Source organism: Rhopalosiphum padi, chromosome 1 (assembly GCF_020882245.1).
Source record: "Rhopalosiphum padi isolate XX-2018 chromosome 1, ASM2088224v1, whole genome shotgun sequence".
NCBI classification, from domain to species: Eukaryota; Metazoa; Arthropoda; class Insecta; order Hemiptera; family Aphididae; genus Rhopalosiphum; species Rhopalosiphum padi.
The window spans coordinates 10,106,200-10,131,522 of NC_083597.1; the positions used below are offsets into that span (position 1 = coordinate 10,106,200).

The 25,323-nt window shown below is 24.9% G+C and overlaps 2 protein-coding genes across 3 annotated transcripts; both read left to right on the forward strand.

Annotated features, from left to right (window-relative positions):
• The first annotated feature begins 595 nt into the window (after positions 1 to 595).
• On the forward strand, positions 596 to 11,452 carry LOC132932413 (uncharacterized). Its single transcript, XM_060998783.1, has 7 exons — positions 596 to 791; positions 3,638 to 3,740; positions 5,170 to 5,234; positions 6,656 to 6,691; positions 6,792 to 6,906; positions 10,986 to 11,050; positions 11,138 to 11,452. Exons 1-7 carry the CDS (start codon positions 756 to 758, stop codon positions 11,249 to 11,251), a joined length of 534 nt encoding a protein of 177 aa, XP_060854766.1. The 5' UTR covers positions 596 to 755; the 3' UTR covers positions 11,252 to 11,452.
• LOC132932414 (uncharacterized) lies at positions 11,152 to 24,399 on the forward strand. Of its 2 annotated transcripts, XM_060998785.1 has the most exons (8): positions 11,152 to 11,278; positions 17,545 to 17,564; positions 18,324 to 18,420; positions 18,508 to 18,572; positions 21,930 to 21,965; positions 22,059 to 22,173; positions 23,996 to 24,060; positions 24,120 to 24,399. In XM_060998785.1, exons 1-8 carry the CDS (start codon positions 11,272 to 11,274, stop codon positions 24,189 to 24,191), a joined length of 477 nt encoding a protein of 158 aa, XP_060854768.1. In that variant the 5' UTR covers positions 11,152 to 11,271; the 3' UTR covers positions 24,192 to 24,399. The 2 variants fall into 2 exon arrangements, with proteins under 2 accessions (XP_060854768.1, XP_060854767.1); XM_060998784.1 differs by lacking the exon at positions 11,152 to 11,278 and having other exon boundaries at positions 17,445 to 17,564.
• Positions 24,400 to 25,323: the final 924 nt, after the last annotated feature.

The following is a 25,323-nucleotide window of genomic DNA, read 5'->3' on the forward strand; positions in this document are numbered from 1 at the left end:
GGAGTGAGGTACACTAAAACCGAAATATTAATCCATCTATGCTGAAAAATAAATGTAATATACTGTAATATAAGCTCAAATAATGCTGTGCTATTTTATTTATATTAATTAATTAATGTTATAAACAAACTATAAGTTTGTTCATTTTTTTTTTTTTTTTAAATCGGATTACACAGCTAGTATTGTAATATAATAAGCATATTTCATGATAGGTATATTATGTACAAAGTATCAAATTATGGTAATGTATGTACATCATTATAGAAATTAGAGGACAGTATTAAAATTTTTTTGAAATTAACAATAATTATCAATATCAATGCAATTGTTGGCGATCTGTGAACAATCGTGTTGTGTTTTTTCACTTTTTTAATGATGTAAAAATATAAAATTTGTGCAATCATGTTAATCCTTTATTATCCTGCCTGTAATTTATTCGAATATTCCATAATAATATCATTAAGCTGTTATAGTTTACGCCAAAATCTGATTATCTACCTACATTATAATAATAAAACAATTATATAGGTAATTAGACGTATCATAATATATAAATGTAAATGTATATAGTGCCTAGATTTATATTGCGACTTTTACTTCCTGATTATGTTAATAAAACATATAAAAGTCATAAATTCTCGTTTGATAATTTTATAAAACATATTACGCATATTATAACGTCTAAGTATCATCCAGTTTCACAACTCAACTCATTTTTAATATATTTATTATCATCCGCAAAACCCTTGTCAAATATGTCATTTGTTTTCGGAATTTGTTTAGTTTTAATCGTAAGTATGTATACTTTTTTTATATGTGACCACATGAGTGTAGAATGTAATATTAATGTGATTACAAATTACAATAAATCATTTATACTAGCCATTATTTCTGTTATTATTTATTGATGTTTATTTAAAGTTGTGGTTTATATTCTCAGACATAAATAACATAATCACGTGATACTTGTTATACATTTAGACAAGTCTGGGCATTAACAAGTTAAAAATTGATTTAATATTTTTGTTCTTAGACTATAAATTAAAAAAAAAATAATTTTATTTAGGTATATAATATGTTATATGAGTACTCATTTTTTTTTATTTATTCTATTGAAGTGTTTAATACATTATTTCTGGATTTCAATACAAATCAAAATAAAGTATAATCTAAAATACAAATACAACTTAATATAAATGTTCATAGAAAATTATTATTTTGTTTTAACACATAAATTAATATCTTTGGTCAAGAACTATAATACTGCTAAACCAGTTTAACGTTTAACGATATATTGATACCATAAACTTTTAAAATCGAACTACTATTACCATTGAGTATTTAGTACTCAATGCTATTACCTAAGAACTAAATTAAATTACTATGATTTGCATTATTTTTATTTATATACTGATATAAAATTTGCTATTTGTGTTTTGGCTAAATAAATTTAACAAATCGAAAACACAGTCGACATACCCAGTCTTCCATTGAGATACATAGGTATTTAATTTTATGTTGTCACTAATATTATTGTATTCGTATATGTATATTTTTATGTCCCAATACTCATGTCATAAAATTTAAGTTATACACTAATATGTAAACTGCAGCTAATTTGTAATTAGATGGCTGAACTGACTAAATGAATACATATTATATTATTAAAACGTGTCGTATACAACATTTAATAGGTACCTACCTAACGAAATCATATTTTTTATTAATTATGATTCCTGTCCAATCTGCGTGACGGTAGAATTAAGTATATACCTAACGATGTTGTTGTAGCTTGTAAGGTAATATATACATAATTATAATTAATGTGTTGGAAATAATATTCAATAAATATCACGCTTGGTACAATTTCAGGGTAGTATTATAATTTATAACTATTTGTATTATTATTCATTACTAATTATATTACTAACAAATTGTATTAAATAATGAGACCATAATAAGTAGGTAAATATACATGTATACATCGCGGTGCTATACGATTGCGAACTTTTTACCTTTTTACTGAAAAATAAAACATAATTGTGCATTTTTTAATTTAATGTATGACTTTTCCGACGTATTCACATCAGATAATAATTTATTGCACCTGATTTTATTGTTAATGATTTTATGTTAACGTAATATATATAGTGTGCTGTCTCATATTGCGCAATGTGTATATGTCCATTTTTGTTTACAATTTTGTTTTGGGAAAATAGAGAAAAAAAATTTAACAGAAAAAAATAAGCCACGTATTATAGTTGATGAGTATTATTGTATAAATACGAAAAATATTGAATATTTAAATAGTGAATTTAAAATTCTAAAATATACGATACATAATACCATATATTACAAAATGGTTTACATTCCCATTGTTCCGTATTGTTTACTGTTTTTTAATTTCAAAATCAACTGAAACTTATAAACAAATGTGGCAATCAATTATTAATTTATGTCTAAAATTAATTGACATAGATAAACAAAGTTCATTACAACTTTCGATTTTTCATTTTTATATTGAAATTAATGATCACAATGTTGTTTGACATTTTTCCCCAAACTGCAAAATTATGGACTGTAGATTTTATTTAGCCCAATCTTGATTTAGGAAAATTCAAAGTGACTATAATTTATTAAAAAAATATAATTAAAAATCTGAACTAGGTATTTGGTTGAAACAATTTTTTACATTTGGATTTTTACCCTTAGAAGATTTAGAAGATTTAGATGCTTTTAATTATTTAATTGAAAATAGCTTTTTTGATAATTTTGAATTCGCTTTTTATATACTGTACAATTATACATAAACTGATGCCGCTTTTCTACTAATTTTATTGGCAGTTAAACCTTGACCAGAGACTAGAACAACCAATGGGTCAGAATCTTTCCATATAGCCACTATAATATGCAATTGTATACATCTTATCCATAATTACCAAGTTATACATATTTTTTTTAAATATTCAAAGTGAATTTTATTTTAACATTTTACATAATATAAAATAACAAAATATTAAAAAAATATTTATTTTTGACTATGAGTATTACAATATTATTAATGTTAGTAAATTTTTTAAATAACTTAATATATACTACTATTTGTTTTTTGTTTGACGTGCATCAATATCTCTGATTATACGCGTATTACATCATTATTATGAATATATTATTCTATATTTTTAGTTTTGTAGATGAATATTATTTTTTTAAATAAAATTGTAATATAATACAATGTTTATATTTCATGTACTTATATAATTATGTACTAAGTTTTAGAATATAAAAGTTAGTATTGAAAGATAAGACTTAGTCCAAAAAAAAAATAAGTCAACAAAAACTTGAAATATAGTAAAAAAAGGTATTTATGTATGTTAATTCCTACTCGATAAAAAAGAGTGCGAAAAAGGTTCTACACTGGATATATTATTAAATATAATTATTCAACAATTGTAAAAAAATATCCTACATTTTATATAATATTATAATAATTTATAAGTTATCAATCTGATGATATTGTCATACATTTTAATATAAATTTATAATAATTCATAATATTGTAAAAAGTGCGCAATCGTGTCACGCCTGTATATCGTAGCCTTAAGTATTAGTGTTAAGTGCATCTCTATGTTCACAGGGATTGACGTATGCAGAAGTCCGAATAACAAATCATAAGGAATTGATGGACGAAGGGTTTAATGGTTTCTTAACTTGCGTGTCACAATTAGGTCTAAGTATTGGTAATTATTATACATAATTATCACCTTATTAAAATATTTGAATTATATATTAATGGCTAGGTATACTATATAGTCTATATAGGTAGGTTAGGCGGTACCGGATCTACAAATTATATAACCCGGGGCACAACATAATATTAGCACCCTTAAAAGTCAACAATAAAAATGCATGTGTCTTAAAGTGTGTCAAAATACGGATTATTATAGGCGATTAAATTAATCTCCAATGATTTTCTTCTAATTTTATTTCATTTTGTAATTATATCAATTCCTTTACCTTCACAAATTGACATTTCAAGCATTTTCCATGAACAAAAATACTTTTTATGAATATTAGAATTTTCATGTTCTGGTATTCTTTCTGACACTTTTTTCCAATTAATAAACCCATCTAATGTTAATTTTGAATTTAAAACCAATTTGCACGGTACACAAAATAATGCATTTTTTGATTTGGAGTAGCCAAGCCAAGTTTGATGACATTGATTTCCATTAAAAATATTTTTGAAAAACCAAGAAAACAATAATAGATCGCCCTTTTCTTTCAGATCTAGTAAGATCCAACTTTTTAATATAGTTCATTCTCATTCTCACAATATGAGTTCTTTGAGAATCTATTATTTTTTCAGGCCATTTATCACAATTTTTGAAATCCAAAGTTTCATTTTCACTTAATTTCAATGACATAAATTCGGACACATTTCGATTTTTATCTTTGTTATGATCAGAATTAATCTCCTCGACAATTACCCCAGAACTACATTTATCAATATTCTCATCCTCTTCAAAATCTGTCCCATTCTCTTCATTTTTCTATAAAATATTAAATATTTATTGTACTATATTATTACAATAAAATATAGTAATATATTATTAAAATTAATTCACAACATTTTCCGAAAACTATTATTTTAGAAGTTATACCTGTTTCAAATTCGCGGTTAGGTATTAAATTCTAAAATAGTATGTATTATAATATCGATAGTAAATAGTAATAAACTAATATAGAATAATAATTATAAATAATTTCTAACCACTGCTATATTGTGTATTAGTATTACCCAGTCAATTATGAAAATACGCCGAAGTGCGCTCATTTTCTTTTTTTTTTTCGAGAGCTTTTTTCTGGAACTCATAACCAGATAATTTTTTGAAGAATGTTTTTTCTTAATCATTACCAGTGTGACTATATTGAATTAAAACTATTTAATTTGAAATACTTGTGTTATTCGAAACAAAAAGATTCAATTTGTATTAAAAAAAAATTAAAATGTAATAAAAATTATAAGTTTAAAATTTTAAATTTGCGCCCCTCTATGATAAGCGCCCGGGGCCCCGGATCGTCCCCCCCTAGATCCGGTGCTGAGGTTAGGTATACTGACTATATTATTTGTATTTTGTGCATTAATAAAGTAATAACTATCTATAGAAACGTGCGGCGATTTATTGGACGACAAATTTAATAGTAACGATACCAAATATGACGGTTGTAAAGTAAGTACTTATACTTACATAATTATACTATAAAATAAATAACCTAATTTAAATATACAACACATAACGTCACGAAAATATGAAAAATTATAATTTATAAATATAGAGCAGTGGTAACCAACCTTTTTTTGACCGAGGACCATAAAAAAATTTAAAAATTCTCGACGGGCCGAGAATTCAAAACTAATTTTTGAATTGAATGATATATTTTTTAGGCACATCTTATCTTAATATGGGTATATTAATAAATTTAATTATTTATTATATATTGCTTGTTATAAAAATTAAATATAAATATGAAGTATAAATATACGTAGTTGACGATAATATGATAAGACATAGGAACTATTTTACAAACGTTACATTTTTAGATTATATACATATTTTTTTACTTTGACGGGCCAGTTAATAAATGTTCGCGGGCCGTACTTGGTCACCACTGATATAGAGCACTAAACAGGCTATACATAATAGACAATATAATTATATTATATATATATGGTATTTATCTACCTAATAAAAAGGTATACATATTGTATTTCCTACGTTTTATAGTTTTAAAAAATAATTCAACTGTATACTATTGTAGCGCTATTTATAAATATAAGTACTTAATTAATCTTAATAAATACGAGTGTTATATGAGTCAAAAAATCAAATTTTGTAAATGTTTTCTTACGAATATAATATAAATTTTTTTAGGATAAAAACTAATGATTATTACTAGATTTTCTAAACAGTAAAATATTAGCTCATTAAAAATATGAAAAGTATTGAATTTTTATTTTTTATTTTTATTCGATAAGAAATTTTAGTATTTATAATTGTTTTTGTTATTGATGAAGTAATAATACCGTAGCACTTTTATAAAAAATGTTTATCGTAGCCTCTGTAATACATCACCAACGACAATATCTATGCAGTATCTATATATACTATACAGCAGAGCGGACTCTCTAAATTTTATTTGTTTTTATTTTTTCGAAAAGCATTTGATACTTAACCTAACCTTTAAGGCTTTATAACTCCTAGTAGATTTAATTTCTTACCAGAAACTACCCCTAAAGTTAATAAATAAAATATTTTTACTGCTCGTAATTGTGTTAGACACACAAAAAAAGCACACCGTTGTTAAACTAATACGTTTATCGATCCATTCAGAATCTGAAATTTTACTTTGAACTTGAAATTAATTATTAATAAATACGAGTATATAAATTATCAAGTGAAGATTTGAAGATTATTTGTATGGCACTTAATTCCCACTCATTGAAACTTTAAATAGTTAGGTAGCTAGGTGCTTACAAATTATAACTATGTAATTATAATTACTCATTTAATATTCAATTATTATACATCAAAGTTCTCAAAAAAACATTCCCAAATGTGATTTATGTATAAACATAATATATTTGTTTCAGTGTTTATTACCATGCATAGCTAAAATAATCGGAACGGTAAGTAACCTCAAAAAATTATGCATATAGATTTAAATAATTATTTTATGATATAATGATATCACATAATATATCTTTTTGTTTATTTTGGTCTATTTAGATGAACGTCAGTGACGGCAAGTGGAATGAAAAACGATATTGGGAAATTACGGCGTTGGTCGAAGTACCGGAGTGGAAACAAGAAGCAGAAATAATTGGAAAAAATTGCGGAGACAGTATGGAATTTGATTTATTTAGACATTTTATAGTATTTAAATATTAATTATATTATAGCTTTATGTCTTTAAATAAGTCAACACATAGTATAAAGTCAATACTCTAATACTCTATTATCAGTCACTATTAAGTCTGATTTTCATTACATTTTCTAGCATTTTATTTAATAAATTAGGTAGATAATAATTGTCTTATCGGGCAATTCAATAAAATAATAGAACAACTATTCTAATATAACACAACACTAACAACATTTAATAACAAATTATTCAAGCAACACAGCGCTAAAATATTTACAACTCCTAAATAGAGGAGTCCGAAACTTTTTCTTTAAATATTTTATACTTTTGAAATGTCAAAAAAATGTAACCTATCAAGCGAATTCAAACAATGACGTTCTAAATTATAGCATGAAAAAATTACAATTATACGATTTTTAACAATTTTTTTGATTTATATTATAAATCTATTGGTTATCAAAACTGTTTAAAAATATATTTAATATTTAATTATACATTAAAATAATTTAAAATACAAATATTACATTTTATAGTAATTTTTTCGTTGTTAGAAATTCTCAAATAATCTCTGCATCTTCGTTTAGTACATTTGAATCGTTTAAATTAATTTTAGAGAATATTTTGATAGCTAAATTTAAACTTATTTAGGTATTATTAAAATTAATTTTCTCTTTAATTCAAAACTATTGTTCTTCGTATTCATAAAAAATGTAGTAATAATTTCATTATAGGTATCCGACACCTATACATAATAAATTAAATATTTTATATATTATACAAAATACCTATACATTGCGGAAATTTATACAAATTTGCTGTCTAGTATAATTGTATTACAACTATTATAATATGATATATTTAATATAACATTATGTTTAAGATATCTATGGACAATAGATCTGATCTCCGATTTCATCGTCACTTGTTAAATTTTAAAGTTACACAAAAAATGTCTATTTTTTCATTTATAGTATAAGTTTAAATTTTTTATTTTTCATAAGGCAATTGGCTAGTTATAATAAAAATCATAGGCGTGTCTAAACCTCATTCGCAGGTCATGCACAACAGTCGCATATCTAGGAGGACGAGGTTACCCCCGAGTAGAATTATCAATTTTATAGTCTTATAAATATAAACGCTACAGGTCCAGATGATGAAAATTAAAAAAAAAAAATATGAAATCAGAAACTGAGAAAAAAATAAGGTTATATTATGCAACACAATTTATAATTTAAGTTAAATCAAATTTCGCAGGTCATGCCTATGCATACCTAACCGTAATATTTACCGCCTATGGTAAAAATGATAATCATAATACACGTTACAAATTAATAGAACACAATAGTATATTGTATGTACTGTATTATTTAAGTTATTATATGTGTAAAATGTACCTAATAATTACTATAATATAGATATTATTAGGGTTCAAAATGGGTAATTTTGCCGAATCCCAATTCGCGAACAACTCAGTTTGCTGACAAATACGGTGCTTTCCATTACCGCTCAAACATGACCCAATACCGCACATAAAAATAGTACGATACCGCACAGATTTATAGAAAGGTATAGCCTAATTCCGCATACAACAAATGGTACGATACCACATAAATTTATTAAATATAAAAATTTAAAAAAATGTTACATAGAATTATATAGTTAAAAATAATTTTTAGTCATAATTTGTAGTAGTATTAGTAATAATAGTAATACAAATGTAATAATTTAAACATAAATATTATTGTAGATACCTATATATATTGGTTTAAAATGTAAACCAATTTGTACACTGTGAATACAATCTTTTACAGATAAAGCTTAATAATGTTGTTATAGATAATTTGTCGATAAGTGACGATAATCGTCCAAAATATAAGTGTGCGGCAGTATTTTAAAATCTGTGTGCGGTTTTGTCCCATGCATATTTTGCGCGTTTGTGCGTTAACGGGCGACGCCCGACAAATATACTAGTTTTAAAATATTCTCTTTTCGCCGACAGTCTAGTTTGCCGACGTCTTGGTTCACCGACAAATTATTAATACAGTGAATGGTACATTTAAATCAGTCTCCATATTATTTATGCAAATATACACATTACACTGTTTTGTAAGGGAGCCAGTTGAAACGTCGACAATGAAAATATCGACAAGTACAAAATGTTGACCGGTCATTATATCGACAAATTAAATCAAATCAAATAAATATTATTTTATTTTATTTAAATAAATAAAATAATTATATGACATATATATATAAATAAAATAAAATATAGGATAGTGAATTTGTGCCTATAAGTTTGGATAACTATATAATATACTGCAATGCGCATAGTACATAGAATTTTTCCGATAATTGTCAGTTAAATAGATATACTATGTTTATATATAATGAAATATTATATTTTAATTTAATTTAATTATTTACAGTAATATTGAACAGTTAGTGTTCCAAGTCGATGTTTTGTAAATGTTGACATATTTTTGTAATACATGAAATACTCAAAATAAAATTATATATTTCAAAATAATTATTTAATAAATACTTACATAAAATAAATTATAAAAATAATTACCTTATACAAATTTAGCTTGTTGACCAGTTTGATCACTGTTTTCTTAAATTAACAGTAGGTTCTGCGAGGTACATAAATACTCGTACTTGCGCGTTAGTAGTTTTAAATCGAAATGATTTGATTTAACTACACGGTCGCATGTGAAATACGTTTTATTGTATCATTATATTTGTATACTAAATCTAAAAGAATACCGTTCACTTTATCTCAACGTTAAATTATAAAATTTAATTTTTTTTTCGATAGTTTTTATTTGTCGATATTGTAATTTGTTTAATGGTTATGGTATGTTATCATTTCAAAAATTAATATATATTTTAACATATTATATAAATATATGCCTATTATATATTCATATTTTTATACATTATAATATATTACATTAATATATTTATTTATATTTAGGTTTATGCTCTTTTACCGAATAAAAGCAATAATACTTATAAGAGAATGTTCAATATAATTAAAGAAGTTGCATTGAGAAATGATTTAGCTTTTAAACCAAAAACATTTCAAATTGATCTTGAAATTGAAATAGGAATGATTGTTGCCAATAGAGATTTATTTGGATATAACACAAAAATAAAATGATGCCTCTTTCATTTTGGGCAATCTATATGGCGTCAAGTATACAAGAAGTTGGATTAGTGCACGATTATACACACAATGATGAAGTAAAAAAAACTGTTCGAAGAATATGTGCCTAAGCTCTGTGCTCTGTATATAATAATATATCATAACCTACTTTTATTTTATAACATATATCTACTGACAATATATAAATAACCATTTATACGTGACAAATTTGTATTTACTTTTATTTTTTAATAAGTCGGCGAATTGGGATTCGGCAAATTGGGTTTCGGCGACGTGGGAAGTCACGATTATTAGCGCCAAAAATAAAAAAATATTTCTGGAAAATATAATAAATAATAATACATTTTAATAATAATAAATTATAATAAATTTATTTTTATATTTTTATAAATTTAGTTTGGTTTACATCTCTTCTTCTCAATTCTAATAAACAGCTACCTAGTATGGTCATTTATTTTTACAGTTCTTTATAGATAATACGCGCTGTATCATTCACGATGTATCTAATTGATGAATTGTGATGCCATTTTGGTATTTTTTTTATTAATATACATTTTGCAATTCATTTAGATGTCTGAGTACGCTTGTCTAACCGATTTCGATCGTCTTTCCTACCTCTCAAATGACATTCATTGAAACGTTCCTTTCTAACTTTTTCGTACCAACGGTTTTTACTATACCTTGTTAGTTTTAAATTTAATCCAGCTTATCCTTTTCATACGCCATATAATATAATAGTTGTAATACAAAATTATTGTTTTGAGATTTTTTTATTGGATATATTATTAATAATATAATGTCTGCCTAAAATTGTACATAATACTTATTTTAATATCGTACACATTACAGTTGTAAACAAATTTTAGTGATATTTTATAACTTGTTTTAGGTGTAAACACACATTGTTCAGCTGGTTTTCCTTTATTCCAGTGTGCGTTAAAACATTCTAAAATGGTAATTGTTCTTAAAATATTTAAAAAATATCTATTTTTAATTTTTTGAAAGTGAATAATTTAAATTTTATTTGTGTTGCTTATTCAGCTTCAAAATATATCAAAGAATTTTATGCTTCAAAAACAAGCAGATATTGAAGCTATGAACGCTACAAATTTTGAATACGAAAATGACGATCAAAACAATCAAACAACACATTAACTATAATCGGGTCACATAAAATGAATTGTTAGTATACTTATATATTATTACTCTTGACTCTGCACAAATACACAAATACCCACATAATACTGCATATTATTGTAAATGTATTCAGTAAATAATCGTCAACATTTTGTAATAATAATGTATCTTAATTAATTATTTGAATATATGATTAAAATGAGATGGTGATAACATATATTATGTTTTTAAATTAAATACCTAACTATTTGGTTTCATTGTACTATATATTATAATATAATTTTATTATACATTTTGATATTATTAAAATAAATAAAATAATATATTATTAAAAATACGAATAATAACTGAAATGAATTGTTATTTTAGATAGTTTTTAGCATACATATTCCGGAGATCGTTATTGGGAATTTTTGGGAGTGCAAACCCTATACAGCAGATGATTTTGAATTTTAAAATCGGCTTTACAATGTTATTTTTACTATTTTTAAGTGTAGTTCATCAGTATTTATTAGTTTTTATTGAAGAAAAACGCTTTGATCTTTCGCTTCAAAGTTGATTTCTGACCAAAAGTTTGATTAAGTTTTTTTTTTAAATCAAAGTAAACAATTTTTAATAATTTTCAAAACAATCGGAAAAGTTTAAACAACAGAGTAAATGTAAAACGGATTGGATATTAAAAAAAAATCATACTATTTTAGTTATTTTGTTGTAATTCCAAAAATAGTGTTCGAATGTACTTATAACTTTTCACTATTATGTATATTATTATTTATTATACACAATGTTAAATAACATTTAAAAAATATCTGGATTGATTTTTAACTATTTTTATCACAAATGTATTCATATTTTTATGCGGTAATTAGTAAAACAGTATTGACTTACTAATAATAGAAAACAAATAGTCATTTTTTATCACTGTTATTTGTTATTGTGAATTATCAAAAGGTCGAAAAAATTTAAAAGTTTAAATGAGATTTATAGTTGTATAAGTATGACAATAAAATTAATCTCGAGTTCATTAAGTTCAATTCATCCATAATTTGTATTGTTGCGTTAGGATCATTGATCAATATAGGTAATCACGAGTTTATGTTTAGGTGTAATATGAAATAGAATTGAATAACTGTAAACAGAGGTTATTTTATAAATGTATATTTAATTTGTAAAATTGTTTGATAAGTACATTAATATGTCATACATATACTATTTTTCCCAGAGCAAAATAAATAAAAATGTTGATACTTGTAATGTTGATAGGTTAGCCTATATGTATCATGTCTGTATATTTATTTCAAAATCCTTTAAACACTGAGGATACTCAACATATAAAAATTATTATTAAACAAAACACATATATGGTTTTATGGCATTATTGTCTACCGATTTGTGTCTTGACCTGACCCATTATCGTCTCAACTATAAAATATTTGATTCTTTAGTTAAAATTAATTTAAATAATATATGTTTAATGCAAAATGAGTTTACCCAGATGCGTATTATGGCAATCACTGGATATGCAAAACAATCAACGTAAGTTCCTACGGTAATACTTAAATCGTTGTGACGAATCTGCCCGGACTGTAGATCGTATTGTTAATATAACAATTACTGTTCAAAATATATTAATTGAAAATTGAAATGTTGGACGATTAATTATAAACGTTTATTTTGAGCATTAGTAATACTATTTATGTAGCTATCTGTCATAAAAATGTTGCACAATAACGTGATCTAAAAATATTCAACAAAAGCAATTTGAAACGATCAAAAATAATATAGTTCTCAAAGTTAGTTAATCTTATCAGGAGAGCTTTCCTATTTGACAAATTTGAAAAAGTCTAATACTTCAATGCATAAAGGTAAACATGTTATTAACAACTACAAATTTTTGTAAATTTGTACCTTTATTATGTATACATATAATAAGTGATATAACATATATATATTTTTCAGAACATATAAAAATCAATTTTTAAGAAATTTGATGTATACATTTTTAATAATGATATTAAAATGTCTAATAATAATATCAATATTTTTTATAAATTATTTTCAAGTGTTTTTTTTTCATTTTTAGTGCATATTTGTAAGTTTATTGGGTGATTGGGTCATGTATTATAAGCGTATATTTTAATATTTTTTAGTGCTATAAGTTCTGAACCCTGTAATAATAGTAATATTATAATATTATTACAATCTTGTTAGTTTTGTGTAAACACACCTTTTTTCTCTGACATACAAACATTTAATATTGTTATGATAATTTTTCAATTTTTCTAAATAAAACTTGTTGCTTATAATTATTATTAGTGTTTTTTTATCTAATATTATTCAATAACTAATAATGTATTGCGTGTACTAAAGCGTATGCTTACATGACACATAATATTTCAGGCTTATATTGACGTAAATAATTTCACGCGTATATATTTTAAGCTATATATATATATAGCTATATTTATACAATGTTCAAGACAAGTACACTTTTTTGAAAACTCGATAACGAATCATTGAATATGTTTACATCTAATTATATCTACTAAAATTATGTACACTACGGTACATCACACATTATGTGTAATGTATAAAATTAAAAAGTGTGCAGTACTACAGTGACAGTAAAAACATCATATTACACAGTATTCAGGGGCGTCATTTCACATTTTTCATGGGATGCAAAACCAATATTAAAAATCTAAAGTAATACCAGTCACTCGCATGGTCGAGTCATCCCATGAATTTTTTTCAACACACTTTTTGTGTAAATGTAGATCATTTTATAGAAATTATAGTATAAAACAAATAATAATAATTTTGTTCATGGGATGCATTTGTAGACCCTTGCATCCCACAAATGACGCCACTGACAGTATTTATATTTATTATAATATACCTAATACCTATATATACGATATACATGTATATTATATATTATGTATACTATATCCTAGACACTTAAGACACACTTCATGTGTATTTATAGGTAATAATCAGCCGAGGGCCTGCATGTAATATACTTGTGTTAAAGTTATTTCTTTTAAAAATATCCACAACTAGTTGCTAAATTATAATATAGATCATTACGTCTTTCATTAAAACACAGAATATTGTTCTATTTAAGTATGATCATAATATTTTAATTTATTATAATATAAATTCTAAATCGTTATCTACCATTGACTATAATTTGTCCACACTAATATATGCACTTGTAAGACAAAAATAATAATGAACTGCGGGGGAGGCATAAAATATATAAAAACCATTTGATATAAATATTAAATACTATTATACTAATATGTTATTTTACCAGTAGGTATCTATATATTTATATAAGTAGTAATAAGTCCATTAATTTCTCATGCACAATATTCACAATTCATGTAAGAATTTTAATTATTAGTATAGTTGACAAACTAATATGAATATTTAACTTATATAGAATTATGTAAAAAAAAAAAATTCTACTGACTAAGTCTAAATTAATAAATAAGTATTCTAATACTTAAGAAACAATCAAAAATACCTAACCTATACAGTCCTACAGATTCTATGTGTTTTAAGTTTTGATAATACGAGATAGTAAATATACTATAGTATAATATATATATTTAATTATTATTTAAGTAATATCATAAACAATAAATTATAAATTTTAAAGCATAAAAATATTTATTTTTTTTAAATTATTGTGTGGAATATTCTCCTCATATCCATATTGATTTGGATAGATCTTCCAAATTTTAGGGTAGATAATAATAATTGTTTCTTTAATTATTTTTACTTAATTTAGCTTAAATACACGTGTGATTCATTTTTATAATATGATTATTTTAAAAACAAATTCAAAAACATTTATTTGAAACATTTTCAAACAAATTTGACGCTACACCAGCATGTGTTGTATCATCTTACAAATGTAAAACAGCAAAAACTGTTTTGCACAGGATATATTCACTCGGGTTGTATAATAATGTTCAATTGATATACAATATAGTTGAGAACATTATCTGTGGAATATCATTTTTATTTTTTATATCACTTTACGAAAAAAGTTCTTATTGTTTCAAAATCCATTATTTTTTTGTTTTTCAAACTTGAATAACTTTTTTGTAGTTCCTATATGGAAAAAATAAAAAAGATATTTCACAATCAATGTTATCTTTTTTATGAAGTAAAAATGTTGTTTTTTTGTTATGACTGTAGTCTTCTCAGCTAGGTTAAGTTACTTATTTATTAAAACGATGGAGCTATTAGTAACTATTAAAACTAATTTAACAATTTAATAATTAAGTACTTTTATTAAATAATTATACTGTATATACTATAATATCAATCTCGTTAATTTTAAAAGAAGGAATGGGAGAAATCATAGGTACTTTTTTGTATATAATATATAATTATAATTTCTACATATAATTAAATCAAAATTATATTTAAATATTTAATGAACAAATAATAGTCGAATGATTCAATAAACTTTTATTAATAAATAATATTTTTTAAATAAAGTTGTCCTAAAATATATAAGTATGTATATATATATAATGTACATTGTACAGTGTACATTTAATTCAACACTCATACACCGAAATATGGACAAAATGTCAAACATAATATATTATAAAATATGAAAAAATAATTAAGTACATCATGCAAAAAATATTAAACAATGACCAATGAAACTTGATATTATAGAAAATAATGACAAAATGATAAGTAGTTTATATTGTATAGAGGACAGACCTTCGTTTGAATATTATGTTTCTCCTTGATTTTGTTATCTCATTTGTCTGTTAATAACCTATTTATATTTTTATAACATACAATGATAATCATCACTACTGCGTACTGCGTGTGTACAAGGATCATGATCTGGATTAGAGATAATAAAATAAAACTATCTATATTTTTTTTAAATAAAAATTTGCATAAAAATTGTTTTAATATACAATTTATTATAAGTACCTATTTACTTGTTTTTTGCGTTCATAGATAAGTAGCTTAGCCAAAAGAGACTGGGGGTGATAGCGCTTTCTGAAATTTCAGGAAAATTTACTTACGTAAAACGTAACTATATTATATTATTAAAATTTTAATTTGCACAAAATTATAAAACTTACCTACCTAAGCTAAATATGTATCTAAGAAATACACCTTTAGAAACCAAACATGTGAGTCTAACTACTATAACTCTGTTGTTGTCTATTCAGAGAGGTGTATACATTTCCAGTGAAAATATTTAGCCGAATTTTCGAATAGCGGAAAGGCTAAAAAATTAAAATTATAAAATTATCCATCTAATTATAGCATGAAGAAATACTTGTACAGAGTTTTTAAATAGGATACTATGAAGTTCCTGAGATTTTTTTTTACTATAGGTACTCAAAGAGTGTCATATGGACAAACAATCTTCTATTTTTCTAAATAACAACCACACCCTTTTTACAGTAAATTATTTAGTGGATAAATTCTTCTGAAATTTTTTATTTACTAAAATCAAAATTTAAATATATTTAAAAACTTATAAGTAATTACTAATTTATGATTTGTTTTACTTTTTATAATAAGGATAAATAGGTTAAACACAGGTCCACTACTCCACTCATCTATAAACTTTAAATACTTATAACTAGTTAAATTAAAAATCTACTTATTAGAAATTTAATTTCCATAGATTGACTTAAATTATGTAAAAGAAATATTTTCTAAATCGTAGGTTTACTTAAATAATTAGTGGTGTCTTATATTATATGGATTATATTGTACATATTATATATATATAATGATTATAGTCTCATAAAGTCTACTCAGTACAGAACAACACAACTATCTAACACTATTTTTATATACATATTAGTTATAAACAAAATAAATATAAATGATATATATATTATATATTTATTTATAATATGTACCATTTTATTCAATGCGGATAATGAAGATAACTACTAACTAGTATCTATTTAATATTGGTCATATATTTTTTCGAAAAACCGAATGATATTGTTGAATTAAACATCCGGTAAATAAATTAAATAAATTAAATGTTATATACATATTATACAGATAATATTAAATTAGTAATTACCTATATAGATTTTTTTGATTTTATCAAAAAATTGTTGTAAAATGTGGTATTTCCTGTCAAATGTTATGCGTTGAGTATAAAACGAGAATTATTATTTTGCAGTTTCCATTTATTAGGAATTTAATTTACATATTTATTATTTGTTGTTCGTGTGAAATAAAATATTTCATTTCAAATATGTTTACTAAGACTCTATTGGTTTGTCTTTTTGCAGCTATTTCAGTGATAATACCTGTAAGTATCAATATGTTCAATATAATATAAATAATATACACAATATAATTTATCAATTCATTATAATATTTAGTATTTACTATAGGTATCTACTATGTACTATTGTATATACACAAGGTTAATTAATTTCGTACTTATGTAAAACTAATTTTATTATTATTATTATACTTCTACCCAGTGGCGTGTCCAGAACTTTTTTTCTGGATGGACCACAAAAGTTAAGTTCAGAATGGTTTTACTCCCTTCTCATATTATAATTTGATCTATTTAAGTTTTAGTATTTTCATTCTAAATTACTAATTTTTATATTATTATAAAGAATGGTAGCTTACCTTTTATTAAAACATAAACTCTTTAAATATTCAAATCTTTCATTTCTATTGAAATACCTAATCTAATCAAAACTAATTTTTTTTCTAACTATAAATAATATTTTTATTTTTCATTAAGCATCGAACTTATACTAGTCTAGTACTTATATACAAATGTGGGTGGGCATCACTTGCCTACCAGGCCCACCCTCTAAACACGCCACTACTTCTACCTAGTATAATATAAAGTGTATCTACTATCTATACATATGGGTATAATTATACTTTATATTAATACAATTCTCCTCAAAATATCAATCTCTTTTTCAAGATAAATAATACTGATTACTAAATCAAAAATATCGACATAAATGCGTAATATTATAATTTATAATAATATTATAATTTATAACATATATATATATATGAAAAACGATTTGTGTTTCAGGTAAGTGCTGAAAAAAAATATAACAACCAAAGCGAACTTATAGATGATATGTTAGATAACGTGTTTCAGTGCATGCAAGAACTGGACTTAAATCCTGGTAATACTATATTATTATTTGTATTAAAGAATATTTTAGAAAACAATATTTGTATAGCGGTTATATTATTTATTTACTGATCAATAGACGTTTGCGGTGAATTGTTGTTAAAGGACAAAAACCACGACGATAAGAGGTACGATAACTGCAAGGTGTGTATATTTTAACTTCTAAGTATTCTAAATATAACTAATACCTAATTACCTAAGCTATATTTTAGATTGTGTGAATTGATAAAAGTATTAGTTTTATTATGTTGTCTGCGAATTTTTTTTTTGTGTCTGTCATTACCTAATGTGATGAAAACTACTTCAAATTTGAAAACGGTTTTAGTAGGCAATTTTAACAAGTCGGTACTTAGGGGAGTCAAAAGTAAACAAATTTCCAGTACCTATTTTACAAAATATTTCAAAAACGAATTATTGTAGTGTAGGTACTTACTTGAAATATAAATATTCACCAAATATGTTTATTAGCATTTTTAGATATGATATAATTTTCAAAAACCTTAGTTTTTTCGAATTCTTTTTGTTGCATAAGTATATTGATGTAGACAGAGTCATATCTAAAGTGGAAAAATCGGTGATTCGTCCCCAGGTGTAATATTATTTTAGTTATTTTGGGCATAAGTTGCACCTTGTACATTTCGGTGTATTTTTTTTTTTAGTTTATACAAATTGATTTTGTAGCAAACAAAATCGAAGTACGATTTTTAATTTTCATGAATTTATAACTGAATTGAAAAAACGAGTTTCACGTACTTAAAATACAAAATCAAAACACAATTTTTCAAAAATTCAAAAATAGCCAGAAATACGTATGTGTACTATTCTACTTATAATAAATAATATTTAACTATAAAATAAAGATTTAATTACATTTTCAGATCCTAATACTAAAAATTCCCAATTTTATTAGTTAAAACATCTAAAAATAAGTCAACAATTTTCAAAATATCATAAAATTTCCAATTTATCAATATTTATACTTGCAATGTTAGTTTTTAATATTTAATCAAAGGTTTAGTTTTATTATGTTTTACTGTGTAGGAAGATGTATAATTTTTTATTATTATTCAAATTATTTGAATATTATTTTATTGCAAATATTTTCGAGATTATCGACCAAAATAATCGTAAATTAATTAAAAAAATATTAATCTATAGATATAACAAAATTGCTACATAACTTGTATTTTATTTTTGTGAAAAAATTGTTATTACACTAAATATTTTCTGTAAAAATATCTAGTAGGCTTGAAAAAAAAAGGAAATAAAACCTAACTACGAGTACAATCATCTCATTTTTTTAAGGGTATTTATTTTATAATATTATTTAATGTAAATTGTAAGTTACAGTTAGGTTAGGTTTAGGACGTTTAAGTAGATTAGTCAGTTATTTTAATGAAAATGAGTGTATTATAAATTTATATTATTATTATCTCCAAGTATTTTATTTTTAGACCTGGCCGTCAAGATTTAATATTAATAATATAATAATATAATCATATTATCAAATTCTTCGAACGAGGTGATATCTACAGATATAAATAGTTAATAAGATATTTATAATGCATTCTATACCCACGAATATTAGATAATAAAGTTTTAATCAGTTTATAGTTTATACACATACTAGTATAAAAATATACTATTCTAGTCTTTACGGTTATTTTACTTGTTACGGTTTACCTACCACATAAGATAGGAATTTAGCCGATTAGTTGAACTAGCTATGGAGGTGCGGGTTGACTTGAATCGCTAATATAATAAAGTATATAGAGACTGCAGATCTTAGGTAATCAAACTTGTGGTAATACATACATTTATAGTATAAGAGGACGCCATACCCGTATATGTTGTCTCCGTCTTACTAATGTACATTATAAACAATTTTCGTTCAGCAAAACATATTTTTTGATGTTAGCTTTAATATTAGAGTAAATTTACTTATTATCAAATTTAAAGGTTGGAATATTATCTAGAAAATTGCAAATACTTTTATTGATATTATCATTTTAAAGTGAGTTATAGGGTATATGGTTATAGGCTCAGACTAAGATAGATCCTACTATCTTAGTCCGTGGTTATAGTTATGTAAAATATTACAACTTTAATATAATGGTATGGCGTCCTTTTATAAGTTATAAGAGACACAAGCAAATACCAAAAGTGCAGTTGGCTTAACGTATATGACAGTTTTATAGAATAGAATTATCATATTATGTACCTATATATTATGAGTATTCATTTAAAAGCCAACGTTCTCATAACACCGCTTTTTGGAGAGGTACCACATAGAAACGATAATAAATGTAGGTATAATCATAAAATTGATCTTAAAATCACATCTTGCCGTGCTATGGGTGTTTTACTTTCGTGGCTAGAGGGACAGGCACTAATATTTCTCAAGGATACTCACTAGAGAAGAAAGATCTTTTGGAACTTATACATGCGATCGATTAAAAATTAGACTATTACTCAATTAGTTTATTATTAAATCAATAGAACTTATTACTTTAGTCTAACTTAATAATAATTGATAATATATTATTGGATTGTGCTGTTTTTTTTATACAATTATGATTTTTTTACATAGATACACTAATGTTATTAAGTACACATCAAAATTGCATCTATAAGTATTATAATTTCCATGATTTTGAGTTTATTCGAGCTATGTAAGGCAAGCAATAGAACGAGAAAATGAGAAATAAAATAAAATAGATTAATAGATATATAAATACCCAATGCATAATTATTACATTTTTCGCAGCGTCTACGTATTTTATGTACTTACCTACTCAACGTGTATTTACAGTCGAATCAAATAATGCAATTTAAAAAAATACTTTCACGGATAATCTCCGCTGAGGCTAGCTGCCTACCCTATATAGCCTTCCCTCCACATTAAGACTCCTATATAATTTGTCTACGTAAAACAGTCAGAAAATTTGTGTTCAAAAAGTGCGAATTAAAAAGACTTATAATAAAAATCTTCTGGTAAAATAATCCTAAGCATAAAAAGTCCGCTGTTAAATAATACGAATGGTTAATTTTAATTATTATCAAAAACTTCCTACACACATGTGCATCACCTGTGGTGTACAATTACTATTTTTATTGTAATTATTATAATATTATAATCTATAACCTATATTTAGGTCATATCGATCGCATGCTGCTTGCTTAAGCCGGGTTCATAGCTTTACCCACTTCGGGTCTCATTTATTGTATTCTGATTGATCCTTACAATAATAATATATATCATTTACTAAACACAATCTATACTAGACAATTTCTAGTGACTATACTGACTAGTTAGTACCTATTGGACAGATTTCTAATACTGGAAATAATGCCGTGGCAGGCAACACGCAGCTGTGAATTCGGCTTTTTACGATCTGACACAGATCACCGATGCATATATTTATTATTTATATATATAGTTAAATTTCGCGATGGTTCCAAAATATCGATAAATTATAATAATGCTATTTTTTTTTTTAGTGCCTCGGCCCGTGCGTTGGAAAGAAAATGGGAACGGTATGGTTATATTATTGTATAATATAGTGTGTATAATTATAGTGTACTGCAATGTTTTTTTAAATTTTATTTGCGATTTCGTTACTATTTTAGATGAACACGGAGACCGGCAAATGGAACTGGGCCAAATTGAAACAGTTATCGGCTTTGTTGGATAACGAAATGCTCAAAAATGAGGCAGATATATTGCAAAAAAACTGCTTTGATGGTGATGATAACTTATGATATTTTAATATTATTTTATTTTAACTTAAATAAATAATATCATATTATCAAACGATATCCCTTTATACGATCGGTGCTTATTATAATATTATTATTAAGTGTACCTAAACCTAACAAAATAATAAAAATCTTCTGTAGGATAAATTGACAAATTAAAATTAATAATATAGCTTACATATTTTTAAAAAGTCTCGCCTAATCTTAGAAACCGGTTTTACAAAATGGAAATCGCCAAAAATTCTAATTTATTTATTATAAATGTTTTCATGTACTCGTCACGAAAATATAATGATAAGTACCGTATACCCACTAAATTATACGCGTTTAACTATTCAGTATATACATGCAGTATACGAGATGACTCCAACAACTAGCGATTTTTGTTCTCCCGATTTACGAATATTTAAAATCTGAAAGTCGTCCGGATGTGACGTAAAGCAGCTATAGATAATAATATAACATTGACGTATATTGTCGAATGACAAAAGCCTTTCTATGCGCACTGTATAATAATGACCACGTATGTAATAAGTATAACGCCCATTATACGCTATGTAAATCACACGCCATCCAAAACTATTTTGTTTGATCTAGAAATAAAAGTACATATTGTCATATTGTATAAAAAATAAAACCTAAAACAATTTTTACTATTATAATTTAGCTATAAATCAGAATTGCGTGCGAAAATCATTATCTAGGTCAAATTGCAATTATGATGTTGTTTTGCGACCGAGCTGATTTGCACGAAATACGAACAGCATAATATAATTTAATATTCAGTTAAAATGATCGAATTAATAAATATTAAAAATTTCAAGTTAAAAAAAATACAAGTATATATTATGAATAAAATAATCAGGCGTTATAATTTATTCTATGAAAACTGTGGTTCAAAAATTTGTAAAAGACAAAAAATTATAATAAAATTCTTATATTTTTCAATATGATATTATTATGGGCAGGTTGAAAAAATAATGGTCATTTGATCAACCTTTACGTAGTCATCACTCATCAGTTAGAACCTGTCATAATAAAATATTCGGCTCTGTCGCAAAAAACCACACTCACAATAGTCACAATTCGGTTGTCGACTAGAATACCACTCTTTTTTGGCACGCGATTCCGATGCAGTACTATCTAAGTATATATATATATAAGTGAATGCATGATTGTATTTGGATCTTTTAGATTAGAAAACTACTGAACTAATTGGCATCAAACTTTGCACACATTGAAACTCGGGGAGTATTCTTTTATTTCTTTTTTAACATCAATAGGCTTCTAAATAGGATAGTTTACTCGCGAATTTAATTTAAACTCACAGAAATCGAATAATATTTTAATTTATGGCTTTATGTATTGAGTTAAAAAAAACAAAATTTGCAAACAATTGTACAGACTACAGACGATCCTTCACACGTTTCTATAGGATAATTTTTAAATAAAATAATATTTAATGAATTGTTTTTTATTCAAATGTACAACAAATAGCAATGTCCGCATGTGTGCGTATAGCTCATATAAGTACTCAAAAAATACTTGATATCGATGTCGACAGCAAGCTAGGCATACCGATGCCAATTTGCTCGCTCGTTAACCGAGCGCTTATACACTAAAACCTATAGATATAATGCCAATATATAGCGCCGTATTTTATTGTGTTTGTTCATTTTCCCCCAGCCGAGTCGGGTTAAACAGCCTGTATATTACACACACATTAAATATATTATTAAACGACGTTTACATTGTATATTTTAATAATATATTATATTTACACGTGACGTACAATTTATCTATTGCAGAGGTAAACACTCACTGCGTCGCCGGTTACGCGTTCATGAAATGCGCCTTGGAACATTCCCCGATGGTTGGTACCTATTTTTTTTTGTTTACGGTGGTGATTTCATTTTTTTTTGATTTTTACAGGCTAAAGATATGGTCAAAAACTATTTGTCCACCAAAGAAAACACTCCAAATGAAGACGAAGCCGGAGAATAACACAATACATACCTAATATTATAAACAATTGTACAATACTTAATAATTATTATTATATATTATAATGTATACGCAGTTTAATGCACTCATATAGTATACGCTTCGTTATGCGTTTCAATTAAAATATATACAATATAAATAAATACATTAACACGAAATCATAATAATTTGTACAGATTTATAAATACATTTTTTTTTTTAAATTTAAAACGGCATTTAGTAAGTCGTTGTACTCGTGCCAATTATAATATATTTTTATACTATAATATGCCTTATACGTCTATATAGGTTGTTCATAAATGTCTATCGTAAATCGCATGACAATGCGTACCTATGTATAATATGATTAATAACCAGTTAACTGTGTTCCATGATGTTGCATATACCTAGGTAATAGCAGGTTACCTTGCCTGCGTGCAGGTAACGTTACATTAGTTCGGTCATGACAATAATACATAATATTGTTAATTATTATTGACTATTGTGACGAATAGTAGTAAATATATCTATACTTAAGACGACTGAATTCATCGTAATCATTGGACATTGTTGTCAGGATATCGATAATGGCATCGTTGAATTATTATTATATTGTTATCTCGGCGGAAATCATGAAACTCGTAAAACATCATAACGGCGACTGAATCGTTAAAATGTATTATTCAAAGAAAAATATTATATTAGTATTAAAATGAACACGGTTATGATAATAGTTATGACATTGTAATATAATTTAATCTTAAATACATTTTGTTATCTAGGCATTCACTAATTATAAAGTAAATATTTTTCAAATTTTGTAACTTAACTGATTTAATTTTGCATACTATAGAAATAACATAATTTTGTCTCGGTTGATTTAAAAGTAATCTATTAAGATAAAATTTAAAATGTTTTTGAAATTTTTAGTTTAAATGGTTCCAATGGTTTCATACATTTAATTACTGCGCACACATACACGATTTTAAATATAATTAACCTAATACTATAATTATTTCTGTATACTATAGTTTCTTGTTAAAATATACATAGGCGATAGATAAGCAAAACATACTATTTGTACTTATATAATATGATCCACTGCTTATTAATAGAATAAATACATTTTTTTTAAAGTGTGTTAAATTAATAT